This window comes from Ruditapes philippinarum, unplaced genomic scaffold (genome assembly GCF_026571515.1).
Source record: "Ruditapes philippinarum isolate M1 unplaced genomic scaffold, ASM2657151v2 ctg4827_1_1_1_1, whole genome shotgun sequence".
Taxonomy (NCBI): Eukaryota; Metazoa; Mollusca; class Bivalvia; order Venerida; family Veneridae; genus Ruditapes; species Ruditapes philippinarum.
The window spans coordinates 65,378-81,060 of record NW_026865223.1 but is presented as its reverse complement, the minus strand read 5'-3'; the positions used below and the strand labels follow the sequence as shown (position 1 = coordinate 81,060).

At 31.5% G+C, this 15,683-nt stretch overlaps 1 protein-coding gene across 1 annotated transcript; it reads left to right on the top strand.

The window, feature by feature from the left end:
- The first annotated feature begins 1,310 nt into the window (after positions 1–1,310).
- LOC132728245 (serine/threonine-protein phosphatase 6 regulatory ankyrin repeat subunit A-like) lies at positions 1,311–12,799 on the top strand. Its single transcript, XM_060713852.1, has 6 exons — positions 1,311–1,350; positions 1,662–1,741; positions 5,243–5,325; positions 5,987–6,078; positions 7,738–7,875; positions 12,717–12,799. The coding sequence occupies exons 1-6, from the start codon at positions 1,311–1,313 to the stop codon at positions 12,797–12,799; spliced, it is 516 nt and encodes a 171-aa protein (XP_060569835.1).
- The last annotated feature ends 2,884 nt before the right edge of the window (positions 12,800–15,683 follow it).

Sequence of the window (15,683 nt, the reverse complement as noted above, 5' to 3'; positions counted from 1 at the left end):
TGATGTGTGTTTAACTTAATTACAGGTCAAATGGTAATGACAGTTGTACAGATTTGTTGCTGGACATTTTAGGGGATACCATAGTTAACCTCCAGGACTCAAAGGGCAGGTAATGACAGTTTTTACAACATTTGTAGTGAAATTATTTCCATACAAACCTCGATTATTTAAGAATCGGCCTCTGTGGCTGAGTGGTTAAGTTTGCTGACTTCAGATTAATTGCCCAATAAATGTAGGTTTGAATCCTTGAAAAGCTTTTTGATTCTCCTCCTCTAGAATCACTTCAGTGTGAAAGCTATCCAGCTAGCTTACCCCTTTACCTCATATATACGCAAAACAACGCACTTTGGACCCCTCCCCCCCCCCCCCCCCCACCCCCAATTTTAGGCTTCAAATAGTGAAAAAAATGTCCTATTTGGGCCCAAAATACATATTTCATTTGAAAACGGCCATTTTTCACAATATGCTCATGTGGTAAAGGGTTACACAATGTTGGCAGTTCTACTCTAGTGTTCGCTTTTACCTATAATAATGTATCATATTTATAAAAGTACAATCTCTAACCTTACCACACTAAAAATCTTAAATGCACTCATCTATCTTATCATTAGAACAAAAACATTCATTATTTCTTAGGGAAAAAATTTAAATGACATATAGACTAGGGGCATCTGTGGCAGGGTGGTTAAGGTTGTTGACTTCAAACCACTTGTCCCTCATCGCTATGGGTTCGAATCCTGAAAGGGACTGGATTCTTTCATGTGAGGAAGCTATCCAGCTAGCTTACTGAACGCCGGTGGTTCTACTCAGGTGCCCGTTTGTGCCAGAAATAATATAAGGAAAGACACCTGAGGTCTTCCTCCACCAGTAAAAATGGAAAAAATTTCCATTAAAGAAACCTTTTACTGTTTTTGGTTTTGACGTTAAACCCCAAACAAAAAAACAAAAATACTGACGAAAAAGTGCCCGACAGACAATGATGTGCCTGGGTTAGGTTTTGCATGGTTTTTCCCTGAGATGAGGTCAGTTGCCACTAGCTGGCTCGATTAATAAATTAAAAAAAAGGGTTAAAACAGGAAAACCGGTTTTTAAATTTTATTAACAATGAAAAAAATTTATATTTTTGGGCCCCCGTTCATTGGGAGGGACTTTTCGGGGCCCCAAATTGAATCTCTACAGTTTTTTATTGACATTAAAGCCTTAGTTAATACAACCCACAACTTTGTAGAACAAACCCGTGGGTGTTAGCAGCTTCTCAAAGGGCATTTTAAGGGCCCCAGGGAGGGAAGTAGGTAAATTTATTTTGAGAAATGATTTTAGCAGATCTTCAAGGTCATTTAGCTTTAGTTGGTAAGTTAGTCAAAGTCACTGGAAGATAATTCGATTTTAGCAGCTTCTCAGGATCATTTAGCCTCATTTGGTAAGTAGGTCAAGGTCACTTGAAGAGAATGTGAGAATCTCTTAGTGTGCTTGCAATTTTTACAAAATATATTGTTTTTCTATCTTATCTTATTAATTTAATGTTCTGATTTATTTCAATATGTGGTTTACTTAATTTAAACAACCTGTTTATAAGCAATAGCAAAAATCTTACATTATTTTGGATCATCCCTCGTACTCATTGTTTGCAGTACAATATTTGCTCGTATTATACATTTCAGAATTGTTAGTACAGAACAAGGCAGATTTGAGTCTTGCTGATGAGTCCCAAAATACAGCTTTACACTATGCATGTATGAATGTAAGTATGAAATCAGCTTCATTATTGATTTGTCTCCCTTTTATTTGATCAAGAAAGACGTCTCAGTGGAGTTCTTCTACATATATTATAAAATTTATTGATAGTTCATCATGGTTATTTAGAGTGTTTTTGTGCAGAATGGTTGTATGATATCTAATTTATTAGCTCGACTTTTTTTTTTTTGAAAAAAAAAGTAGAGGTATTGTTATAGTCAGGTCGGCGTTGCCGTCTCCGTTGCCGTTGCCGTTGCCGTCCGAAAACTTGTACCTGGATCATAACTTTTTTATTTCTTGGTGTATTGTCTTCATACTTGGCCACAACAACCCTTGGGACAAGACCTTTCAGTAGACCACACTAACCTTGACCTTCATCCATAAATGACCTTGACCTTCAAGGTTAAAAGTCCAATTTTTGCTTGTTCATGCTGTTATTGGCTGTTACTTTGTTATTTTTGAATGGATTGTCTTCAAACTTGAACATAATAATCTTCAAGGATATCCCTTAAAAATAACCAGTCAGACCTTGACATTCACTCATCAATGACCTTGACTTTGAAGGTCAAATTATTGAAATTTTCATTTTTTTGGCTATTATTGGCTGTAACTTTGTTATTAGCTCGACTTTTCTATGAAAAGGGGAGCTATCCTACTCGCCCCGGCGTCGGCGTCGGCGTCGGCCTCACACCTTGGTTAAGTTTTTCGTACCACCCCACTTTATTTCAGAAGTATTACAAGTATGGCTTTGAAACTTACCATACTTGTTCACCATCATAACCTCCATCTACAGACAAGAGTACATAACTCTGTCAAGGTTTTTGACAGAATTATGGCCCTTTTTTTGACTTAGAAAGTGTATTGAGCTTGGTTAAGTTTTTTGTACCACCTCACTTTATTTCAAAACCATTGGAGGTATTGCTTTGAAACTGACCATACTTGTTTACCATCACGACCTTCATCAACAGACAAGAGGACATAACTCTGTCAAGGTTTTTGACAGAATTATGCCCCTTTTTGACTTAGAAAATACATTGAATATGGGTAAAATCCACTTATTGCCTTAACCCTTTGAGATATTGCTTTGAAACTTTTAATGCTATTTCACATCATTACCCCCATCTGTACGCAAGAGAAGGTAACTCTGTCAAGGATTTGTTTTAAAAATTAAGGCCTTTTATCGACTTAGAATCTTGGTTAAGTTTTTAGTACCAGTCCACTTTTTGACTGAACTGTTTGAGATATTAATTTGAAAGTTGGAATACTTGTTTACAATCATGATTCCCAAACATGTCCAGGAGAAGGTAATTCTGTCAAAGATTTTATTTGAATTATGGCCCTTAACTGTCAATGTTTTGTATTATAGGCAAGCACTAAAAAACTTAAAAAATCTAAAAAAATTCATTCCTATCCACTTGTTCACTTTACCATAAATTATGTCATATAAACATTGCTGTAATATTCAAGGGTATCAAACAACTAGTTCACTTTAAAAATACAGAGATTCTTGTATTGCCTTTTACTGCAAAAACTTTTTTTATTGGCAAGCAATAAAAAAGTCGAGCGCGCTGTCTTACGGACAGCTCTTGTTTTTGAATGAATTGTCTTCAAACTTGAACATAATAATCTTCAAATATAACTGTTAAAAATATACCGAAAGACCTTGACCTTCACTCATTAATGACATTGCCTTTGAAGGTCAAATTATTGAAATTTTCATTGTTTTGGCAGTAACTGACTGTAACTTTGCTATTTTTGAAGGGATAAACTTCATATTATAACAGAACATTCTTAAGGACCAGACCTTGTTGTTTATCAAACCCAAATTTGCTTGGGCTCTTTAATGACCTTGACCTTGAAGGTTATATTACTGAATTTTCTCAGATTGTGCATTTATCGGTGTGTGTGTATGTATAGTAAATGTATTATATATAAATATATATATAAATGTGTGTGTGTATATATATACATATATGCAGGTATATATATATATATATATATATATATATATATATATATATATATAAATATATATATATATATAAATATATATATATATGCATGTGTATATATATATATATATATACATATATAGATATATATATATATATCAAATATATATATATATATATATATATATATATATACATGTATATAAATGCGTCATGTTTTTCTATTTTTAGAAATTGCGTCATTTTTGTTCTATTTTTAGAAATTGCGTCATTGTTTCTATTTTTAGAAATTGCGTCATTGTTTCTATTTTTAGAAATTGCGTCATGTTTTTCTATTTTTAGAAATTGCGTCATTTTTTTTATTTTTAGAAATTGCGTCATTTTTTTCTATTTTTAGAAATTGCTTCATTTTTTTTCTATTTTTAGAAATTGCGTCATGTTTTTCTATTTTTAGAAATTGCGTCATTTTTGCTATTTTTAGAATTTGCGTCATTTTTTTTTCTATTTTTAGAAATTGCATCATTGTTGCTATTTTTAGAAATTGCGTCATGTTTTTCTATTTTTAGAAATTGCGTCATTTTTTTTATTTTTAGAAATTGCGTCATTTTTTTTATTTTTAGAAATTGCTTCATTTTTTTTCTATTTTTAGAAATTGCTTCATTTTTTTTCTATTTTTAGAAATTGCGTCATGTTTTTCTATTTTTAGAAATTGCGTCATTTTTTCTATTTTTAGAAATTGCGTCATGTTTTTCTATTTTTAGAAATTGCGTCATTGTTGCTATTTTTAGAATTTGCGTCATTTTTTCCTATTTTTAGAAATTGCGTCATTTTTCCTATTTTTAGAAATTGCGTCATTGTTGCTATTTTTAGTAATTGCGTCATTTTTTTCTATTTTTAGAAATTCTTTTTCTATTTTAAGAAATTGCGTCATTGTTGCTATTTTTAGAAATTGCGTCATTTTTTTTTTCTATTTTTAGAAATTGCGTCATTGTTTCTATTTTTAGAAATTGCGTCATTTTTTTCTATTTTTAGAAATTGCGTCATTTTTTCTATTTTTAGAAATTGCGTCATTGTTTCTATTTTTAGTAATTGCGTCATTTTTTTTCTATTTTTAGAAATTGCGTCATTGTTGCTATTTTTAGAAATTGCGTCATTTTTTTTCTCTATTTTTAGAAATTGCGTCATTGTTTCTATTTTTAGAAATTGCGTCATTTTTTTCTATTTTTAGAAATTGCGTCATTTTTTCTATTTTTAGAAATTGCGTCATTGTTGCTATTTTTAGAAATTGCGTCATTGTTGCTATTTTTAGAAATTGCGTACTGTTGCTATTTTTAGAAATATGCTTAATGTTTCTATTCATATATATACAAAATATATAAACAAAACTAATGTGACAAAACAGACCAACTAAATTTATAAAAAGGAAACATCAATATATATGTTCAAACCTTTCTATGTTTGCGTTTAGAAAAAGTAAAAAGTCGAGCGTTGCCCCCGCCCGGCGGTGGCTCTTGTTTACTTAAAACCAGTATTTATATACAACAAATATATTTCAGGACCATGAAGATCTTGCACTGTTAATTCTAGATAAGATAGATGACCAAAATGTAATAAATAAAGCTAATCAGGATATGAAAACGTAAGTAGTTTCAGTAGTGTTTTCTCTCTTGAAGCTGCATGCCTCCAGATGTGCCAAAATATTGATAAAAAATCGAACTTGAGAAAAATGTACTATAGTTTTAAGAAAAGCAAGAAGATCTAAGATTTAAGTAATAATTTACATGTTATGTGCGATTAATGACTGGTTTTGGAGTATATATCACCAGGTTACTACTGCGTTTTTACTACTGCGTTACAAACGCAGTAAGGGCTATTTTTGCATATTTTGGCCTCTGCCTGAAATAATGGCCCTATATAAACAGTTGTTTGGAAATATAACCCAAGTCCCTAGACAAAAGGCTGTATATAACTGGTTGTTTGGAATATAACCCTCGTCTAGTAGAGGGTTATTTTGCAAACAACCAATTATATACAGCCTGTCAAAAATATTTGTAACAAATTTATAAAACAGCAAGCAACTCTTTTTTTAGAGAAAGAAAATTGAGATTGCTTCATAAATTGACAGCAGCTGTGTATATAAAACTATGTAAACATCATGATTATCCAATGAAAAGTGAAGTTACAAACATGCAGTATCAAAAAACATATAAACATCATGATTATCCAATGAAAAGTGAAGTTACAAACGTGCAGTATTATAATGATTAATTTTACATGTTATTTATTTTGTTGGTTTTCAGTGCCCTTCATATAGCAGCTAAACAAGGATTAACACCTGTAGTACAAGATTTAATTGCTAAAGGAGCCAGTCTGACAGCTGTAGATAATAAAGGTAACTTCAATTTACCCACTTGTTGTATTGACTTCCCCCTATATATGAAAAATCTCACATAATACGTAAGTTTAGTATGGTCCGATTAGCTCAATAGGTAGAGTGTTGGACTCCTGCGATATGCAAGTCACTTCCGTTGTGCTTGATCCTAAATCCTTTCTATGGTCATTCACACAGTACCTCTGCTCTGGCATGTACAGATGTTATCAGTTCCTTGCAAAAGTGAAGGCAACTAGTACTGGTAAACTGCTTGACAAGATGCAGTGGCTGAACAGTGCTCTGGTTAATCAATGTGGCTTACTGCTGTGATCCGGGGTGAAAACTACCAACACAATCAAACATAATTTTTTAATTACCTTTAGTAAAATATTCCAGTCACATGTACTTCTTAAGAATAAATTGGTAAGCTGTAGGTATGCTCAATATGTGCCAGCATGGACAAGTTGTTGACATGTCAGACAAAATTTGTCTAGCCATGTGGGCTAAAACCCTAACCAGGGCAAGCCATTGTTTCCTTAAGCAAGAAACTTTTCACTCATTGCTAAGTATTGGTTGGTTCCAGGAACAGATTCAAGAGTCTGTCTATAAGCTTATAGCTTTCTACACAAGGAAACTGAAATATATTTTGTATAAACTCTTATACAGAGATAATGATCACTAGTCTTTCGTTTAAGATACCAGAATAAGTGTCTGCCCACATAGTTAAATAGGGAGAGCATCGGATCTGTAATCTAGGGGTTGTTTGAGTGATCCACCAAAAAGAGAAAGTTTTCCATGACAATAGATCTCGGACATTAAGTCTCGTGGTCATTTGTCTCTCACTTCTGATTATGGAATCATTTTGGATTACATTTAATAGTCAGTCATGCATGAACCTATCGAAAAAACATGCTTGAATTTCTTGTCTCACTCTCTGATTGCATGATCTTAATCAAACTGTTGGTTATTCTGTTATTTTAGGAGCATTTTTTTAATGTTATTTAACCTTTTGAATGCTAGCTGCAGTGATAAGATGCCTATGCCAACAGTATAGGGCTAGGCTGCTCAGTCTTATGTTTATTAACTCACTCCTGATTAAGAAGCAAAGGCTTACTGTTTGGAATAAATCATAAATGTTAAAGTCTAAGGCTACTGAAACTAATCAGTGCTAGCTTCATATGAGGGAACATAGGCATGACGCAGAAAAGGGCACAAACCCATGATCCCTTGGTTCGAAAAGGCATATATAAGTGGCTGCATGGCCTAGTGGTTAATATGTCAAAAAAGTAATATAAATATTTGCTAGCCGCCTGGGTTCAGACGTCATCAGGAGAAAGCTGTTGTTTCCTTGAGCAAGAAAATACATATATCTCAGTACTGGTTCGGTTTCGTTCTAGAAATGCTTATAGCTTCCTTCACAATCAAACTAAAATGTATTTTGTATAAACTAAAGTCAGACATCTTAACTGCTAGACTATGGTTCCTTATGTCAGCATTTTGATGTCAAATTCCAGTCCTATTACCAATGTAGACTTCTGAAGACACAACCAGACAATTTTTTATTATACAAAACTTAGCATGTTAATGGTTATGAAAAGCTTGCTGATTTTTCTATATATCTACACTTATCTGGTCATGATTTTATATTCTTAATCTTTTATTTATTTTTTTCTATCTCAGGCTATTCTCCGGCTCTGTCCTGTGCTCCGAATGATCGTGTAGCCGACTGTCTCGCCATTATTTTAGCTCATATGTCCTTTGCTCCATCTATGTCTAGTACGTTCATTCGATCGAGAAACGAGAATACGTCGGGATTTGGTAAGTTTCTAAATAATTCACACCCACATTAACTAATGAATGGTTATTGTAAGTGGCCATGACTTTTCGTGGTTTTTGTCTCAATTAACATTTTCGTGGGTTCTTAAATTCATAGACTGTTAATTTTTTGAAATGATTAAAATGAAAATAATGTGATGCATAATAATCTCATAGCAGACAAAAGTTGGATTTTAATTTTTTAGATTTACATATCAGGGAAAACCACGAAAATGAGTTCCCCACAAATAATAATAATTTTGCAGTATATTCTTTCTTACTTTATTGGCATGTTTGAATGAACTTATCTGTAAGCTTTAGCAATTGATTTTTGGTGTTTTAAGAATTTAATAGAATAATTTCAATTTCGTAAGCATGCATATAAATGGTACAATTCAAAACTGTACAGTTTGTGAAGATAAAATTGATACAGAATTACATTTTATTTTAAAATTATGATCCTTGATGAAATATGATATTATTTTGGGAGCCAATGCATTATACTGGGGTTAAGATTATAACGGGGCACATTATAACAGAGTGGCAGTGTAATAAGCATGAAGGTGCACTTGAGGTATTTCTCAACCAGTCTGTTTAGCCTCATAAAGTCTTAAATTTCAAATTCTAAATTTTTAGTCCTGGCCCATGAATAAGCACCTATAAAGTCCAAGAAGTTAACAAGAATGTTTTTTTTTTCAAATTTTCAGGGGGAAAAAAAACTCTGGAAACACCAAAAAGAGAGTTCAAAAAACCAGGTCCAAATTTCTGCCCTGGGATTTTTACACAAAAATTTTTTTTTTAGATTTATTTATAAATAAAATTTAATATCCGGATTTAGATATTACAAAAATTTTATGGGCTTTATTTTTTTGTCTTAAAAAATTTTACGGATTTTCTTTTGTTAGTGAGAGCTAACAAATTTTTATTTTTTCGGGGCGGGGGCAAATTTTTTGACCTAGATTTTTTGTAATTTCTGTTTGCCCCTAAAAGCCCCCTTTTAACAATTTTTTTTTTCAGATTTTTTTTTGGTAGAAAGAATTTTAAAATGATAAAAAAAAATTTGTACATTTTTAAAAAAGGAAAGGGTTTTAAAGTTTTAAAAAATTCACTTCTTTTTTCCAATTTTTTAACTTATTTTTGGGCTGGGGAATAAAATTTTAATTTTAAAATTAAAATTCTAGGGGAATTGTTATTTCTTTATTTTCCCGGGTTTTTTTATAGTAAAATCCTTTTAAGGTTTAATTTAAGCACGGGGAAAGGGTTTAAACTGTTTTTTAAAGACCCCCTTTTAAAAAAGAGACCCTAAAAAAAAAAAAAGGGGATTTCTTTCCCCAAACAGTTTAAAATGGGTGTAAACTAGAAAATAGTTTTGTTTGTTTTTAACATCAAAATTTTTTAAAATTTAAGTAAACCCAGGTAAGTTTGAATAAGTAGAACCTTTTAAAAAATAAAAAAAATAGACAAAAAAAAAGGGGGGGGTTTTTTTTTTGGGAAAATTTGAATTTTGCATTTTAAAATTATAAAATATTAAAAAGTTAGATTTTTGAAAACTGTCCAATCATGTTACAGAAATTAGTTGACAAGGAATTTCATAGAAATTCCTGAAAATTGTATCAAGTTAAAGCTGCATGCCTCCAGATAAGTAAAAATGTTTCAAGAAAATAGAACTTGAGAAAAATACACTCAATTTTGGGAAAAGTAAAAAGATTAAAGATTCAGGTAATAATTAATATGTTATGTGTGAATGATAACTTATTATGCAGTATGTAATCACCATATTTCTATGATTTTGAAGTATTTATCACCATTTAGCCTTAAGTTAGTGCTAATTTTGCATTTTTTGACCTCCTTTTGGTAATTTACGTAGATTTTAAGCGCCCTTTGCAATGTGTAAATTTATATCTTTGTTCATTTCACAATACATTTCTTTTAAATAGATTAATAAAATTTCAAAAATTTCATGAAAATTTGCATGAATCTGGAGGCATGCTGCCTTAAACCAAAAATACATTATTTGTATTTAAAGTACACTGCCAGAGACAAAATTGAATTGTTTAATTAATTCTACATTAAATAGGTAAAATAAAAAAAGGTATATAGGGGAAAATTTTGGGTTTTTTGTTTTGGGATAGTAAATGATTTTTTCTCCCCTTTTTCTACATTAAAAAAGGTTTAAAATAAAAAAGGGTAAAAAAGAAAAAAATAAAATTTTGGGGAAATTTGTTTGGATAGGGGAATGGTTTTTTCCCCCCTTTTTTTCCTGTTTTAAGAAAATTTTTGACAATTTTATATCTAAAAAAAACCGTGGAGATTAATTCTTTAGTTAAATTTAAAAAATTTTTGATGTCAAAGGGCCCAAATATTTTATAACTGTCCTTTTCCTTTTTTCCATCCCTTTTCGACCCAATTATACTCAAATGGAACACATTTGGAATGTACATTTCCACCGTTTCTTCACAGTTTTCAGAGTAATACAGTGTTATCGATAATTTAATTCAGACTTAAGTGTCACACCATAATGTTAAATTACACTGAATGATTTAAATTGAACACCCTGATGGTCATTTAAGTTTAACATTGGTGTTCAACATTGGCTGAATAATTTAACGTGGATAGTTTTTTGTATGTGGTATACAACCATATTTAGTACATAATTTAGTATTCTAAACTGCAATTTAAAGGAATAGGCTAGTGATCTGAAACCTTGGTTGTACATTCAGGTATTATGTATCCCAAAACTATCTAGTCTTGCTTGAAATAGAGCCGCGTTAAAAATTATATCCTAGCTTTAAGTAAATGATGGGGAAACAAATTATACACTAAAATGGATGTTTTTTATTTCTGTATTGAACTTGTATGTACCTTTATCTTCAAAGCAATAGCTAACCTCTTTACTAGTTTTATTTTTGTAGAAAAAAACGTAATGTAGTTAATGATACAGTACATATCACATACTAAATATGGAATCATGAAACTTAAGTGTACTTAATTATGATTTCCTGATTACTTACCTTTGTTGATAATTGAAATATTAAATTATTATGATATCTGGATTGTCAAATAAGGAAATCCTTGATCATTTAGTAGGTTTATTTAACCTTTTGTGTTTTTTTTTTTTTTTTTTTTTTTTTTTGGCGGGAGGGGGGGGGTGTTATCTTTTGGTGTTTCTATACACTGTTTATAAACTCCTGCATTGAATAATTGGTGTTTATTTATTACCTGTATTGGTAACCATAGCTTGTTTATAAACAACAAAATTACTGTTGATGAAAATAATACTTACTGCTATTTACAAACCATTGTTAATATACATAAAAAAATTGACAAAATATGAGTGTTTTTGTAAGATTTATATATATGTAAACACTGCCATATTGATTCCCTTTCCTTTTTCTACTTTTGAGCTGGGTTTTCCAAAAAAAAAACCATAAAAGGAAAAAACGGCATCCTGCCCCCCAAGATTAAAAAGCCCTTTTTGGCCAAATGGTTTTGGAATTTTAATTAAGCTAAAATAAAAATAAAAAGGCAAATTGTAATTTTAAGTATTATTGAAAAATTTTGGGAAAAAATTAAAAAAAAAAATTTTCTTTTTCCGTAAAAATTTTCCCAAACAATAATAACACAATAAAGATACCCAAAAGGCGGCAAAAAAAGGAAAAAATTAAAGGTTGTTTTAAAACAAGGGGAAAAAACGGCCCCCTTTTTCTAATAAAAAAAATTAAAATTTTTGAAAAATTTTTATTCCGTTTCCCCTTTTTTAAAAGAAAAAACTGTTAAAATTTTAAAAAAAACCCGGGACCTAATAACTGTTTAAAATTGGGTTTAAAAACCCCAAACTTAAAATTTTAAAATCTTTAAAAATTTTTTCAAAAAAAAAAAAACCTTTTTTCCCTTTTTTACAAAAGGAAATGGGAAACCAATTTTGGTTTCATTTTTGGCGGGATAAGGAATGTTTTAAAAATTCATTCGGAAAAAATTAATTTTAAAAATTAAAAAAAACCGGGGAAAAAAATTTTGGATTTTTAACGGGCTAAAAAAAGGACCCTTAAAACCGGGTTTAAAAAAGAAAAAAAATTGGTTGCCCCCAAAACTCTAATTAAATTTTAAAAAAAAAGGGGGAACAATTAAAAATTAAAAAACAAAAAGGTTTTAAATAATAAAAAACCAAATTTTCCCCCCTATAAAATTTCCATATCCTTTTATTTTTACCTTTCCCCTTTTTTTAAAAGTCAATCCTTGATAATAGTTTTGGAATTCTCGAAATATAAAATATTTTTTTTTTGTGCCATATAACAGGCATAAATAATTAAATTTGGCCTTTTTAAAAATTGCTACTACCCATGTAATAATTTTTTTTTTTTTTTGTCACCTTTAGTGGATAACCCCCCTTAACTCAATACAATCATAAAATTTTTGGTTAAACTCATTAATGCACTAAGGGGAAATTTAACAAGTAAAATAGGTTTGTTCCTAAGTATATACGATATTGGTTATTAAATTTTTACTTGCTTTTTGATCCAAATATTAATGCTTAAAGTAAAACTAATGAAATTTTTTGTATATTTATTGATTTATCAGCATATTTAAATTGGAAAATGAAATGTTTCAGTCAATTGTTTAGGGTCTTCATATTGGACTTAGAACGAATTGTTTTAACTTAAGTATGTATTTAATATCTACTTTATTGTGTAAATATTTGAATAAGTGTGTTAAGTTTTTTCTTTCTTTTAAAAAAAAAAAAACACACACACTCAGAATGTTGGCTACTGGCCATTTTAGTTTTTGTTTGTTATAGCTGTATATTTATATTGGTGTTAGATATTCTAGAAGTTTATATTATACAGATTGTTTAGTGCTGATGGATCAGGTTTTCCAAAAGAAATCTCTGGGTAGTAAAAAGACTGGTGAATGCCAGCATGCAGACTAATAGGGTGACCTAGAATAAACAATTTCTCCTTTGCGTAAGTTTGACATTATTCAAGAGATTACATTTAATCTTTCACCAAATCATTGTCATCAAGTGTCCTGGCACATATTGTCAGGATTTTAAGATGTGTTATTTTTTAAGCAGAATTATGTCCAAAATTTGTTTGTTTTTAGCTCACCTGAGCATGCTCAGGGTGAGCTTTTAGGATCGATGATTGTCCGTCGTCCGTCGTCCGTCGTCCGTCCGTCCGTCGTCCGTTCACATTTTAGTTGTTAACACTCTAGCGGTCACATTTTTGCCTCAATCATCATCAAACTTGGTCAGGATGCTTATCTAGTTGATAGCTCGGATGAGTTCGAACATGGGTCATCTCGGATGAGAAACTAGGTCACAAGAGCTAAAAATAGAAAAACCTTGTTAACACTCTAGAGGTCACATTTTTGCCTCAATCATCATCAAACTTGGTCAGGATGTTTGTCTAGGTGATAGCTGGGATGAGTTCGAACATGGGTCATCTCGGATGAAAAAGTAGGTCACCGGAAGCTAAAAATAGAAAAACCTTGTTTTAACACTTAGCGGTCACATTTTTGCATCAATCATCATCAAACTTGGTCAAGATGCTTGTCTAGGTGATAGCTCGGATGAGTTCGAACATGGGTCATCTCGGATGAAAAAGTAGGTCACCCGGAGCTAAAAATAGAAAAAACCTTGTTAACACTCTAGCGGTCACATTTTTGCATCAATCATCATCAAAACTTGGTCAGGATGCTTATCTAGTTGATAGCTCGGATGAGTTCGAACATGGGTCATCTCGGATGAAAAAGTAGGTCACCGGAGCTAAAAATAGAAAAACCTTGTTAACACTCTAGCGGTCACATTTTTGCATCAATCATCATCAAACTTGGTCAAGATGCTTGTCTAGGTGATAGCTCGGATGAGTTCGAACATGGGTCATCTCGGATGAAAAAGTAGGTCACCGGAGCTAAAAATAGAAAAACCTTGTTAACACTCTAGGGGTCACATTTTGAATCAGTTGTCATCAAACTTGGTAAGGATGCTTATCTAGTTGATAGCTCAGATGAGTGGGAACATGGGTCATCTCGGATGAAAAAGTAGGTCACCGGAGCTAAAAATAGAAAAACCTTGTTAACACTCTAGTGGTCACATTTTTGCATCAATCATCATCAAACTTGATCAAGATGCTTGTCTAGGTGATAGCTCGGATGAGTTCGAACATGGGTCATCTCGGATGAAAAACTAGGTCACAGGAGCTAAAAATAGAAAAACCTTGTTAACACTCTAGTGGTCACAATTTTGACTCAATTGTCATCAAACTTGGTCAGGAAACTTGTCTAGGTCATTGCTGGGAAGAAATTGAACATGGTCATCTCGGATGAAAAAGTAGGTCACTGGAGCTAAAAATAGAAAAATCTTGTTAACACCCTAGTGGCTACTGTTGTGATCCAAATATTCTGTTAATTGGTCTGAAAGTTTGTTTTGATGATTTCTAAGTCAAGTTCGTACATTGGTCATCTTGGATGAAAAAAACTAGGTCACACCGCCCAAATATGGAAAAACCTTGTTAACATTCTAGTGGTCACATTTTCGACTCAGTTATCATCAAACTTGGTCAGGATGCTTGTATAGGTAATTGCTTGGATGAGTTCGAAATCGCATGTGGAACTAGGTCACCGGAGCTAAAAATAGAAAAATCTTGTTAACACTCTAGTTGCTACTGTTTTGATCCAAGTATCCTTGAAATTGGTCTAAAAGTTTGTTTTGATGATTTCTAGGTCAAGTTTGAATATGTGTCACCTGGGTAAAAAACTAGGTCGCACTGCTCAAATATGGATAATCCTTGTTAACACTGTAGTGGTCACATTTTTGACTCACCTGTCATGAGACTTGGTCAGAATGCTTGTCTAGGTAATTGTTTGGATGAGTTTGATAAATCAGGTGAGCGATCTAGGGCCATCATGGCCCTCTTGTTTGTTGGTTATAGCAGAAAGTGTGAAATGTAAATAAGTCTGCAACAAGATTTTTTTTAAAAATGTTGCCATGGCAACTAATGATAATGCAGTGATCAGTAGTATTTAATGAATTAATTGGATAATCTGGAAATTGATAGGAAAAAAAGTTGAAAATACTTTAAAGGGACTCGACTGAGGTTTTTTGACATGATGGAACTGAAAATATTTTTTCCAGATAAACGTACCTTTTGATGTTGGTTTAGACCACTAATCTTTATGCAAAATTTCAGATCATTCGCGCACTTCGTTTTTCCAGAATTATTATTCAAAATGTAAAAAATGACCCAAAATGAAAAGCGTTTAAACGCTTTTCACTCAAATCGGGCTAAGAAAAGCATAAAAATAGATTTTTCAATATATTTCAAAGTACATCCTAACTCTCTTTGCATATATTTCTATTTAAAGTGCCCCAGCTCATTTATGTAAGAAATTCAAATGTTATGTTTTTAGGCTTTTAAACCTCAGTGGAGTCCCTTTAAATAATCAAAATTGATAAGAAAAACACAGTCAAATTGGCTTCTAACATTTATCCAAAGAAAAAAAAAAACTTAAAAAGGGGAGATAATTTCAACATAATGAGCATTTTAATAAATTGGAAAAAAGGCGGAGATAATTTCACAATGGAAATTTGATACATTGGAAAAATGATAGTTTATTATCAACTCATAATTTTTGTGTATATATTCTTTTCTTCATAATTTAAAGGAATAATTGTTGTATATTTTCTAGAGGCCAAATAATGTTTTTCATTAGTTCTTTATCAGTTTTCACAGCTCATTTTTTCTGTCAGATCTGAAATGTTACCATATTCATAGTGACAGAGGTCTTTCATGATTTCAATTCAATTCAATTTC

Excerpts from the sequence above, each read along its gene's own strand:
- LOC132728245 (XM_060713852.1), top strand. The coding sequence starts at position 1,311 with ATGATTTTAGCAGATCTTCAAGGTCATTTAGCTTTAGTTG. Across the intron at positions 1,742-5,242 it reads TACACTATGCATGTATGAAT|GACCATGAAGATCTTGCACT; the intron begins GTAAGTATGAAA and ends AATATATTTCAG. Across the intron at positions 7,876-12,716 it reads CGAGAATACGTCGGGATTTG|ATTGTTTAGTGCTGATGGAT; the intron begins GTAAGTTTCTAA and ends TATATTATACAG.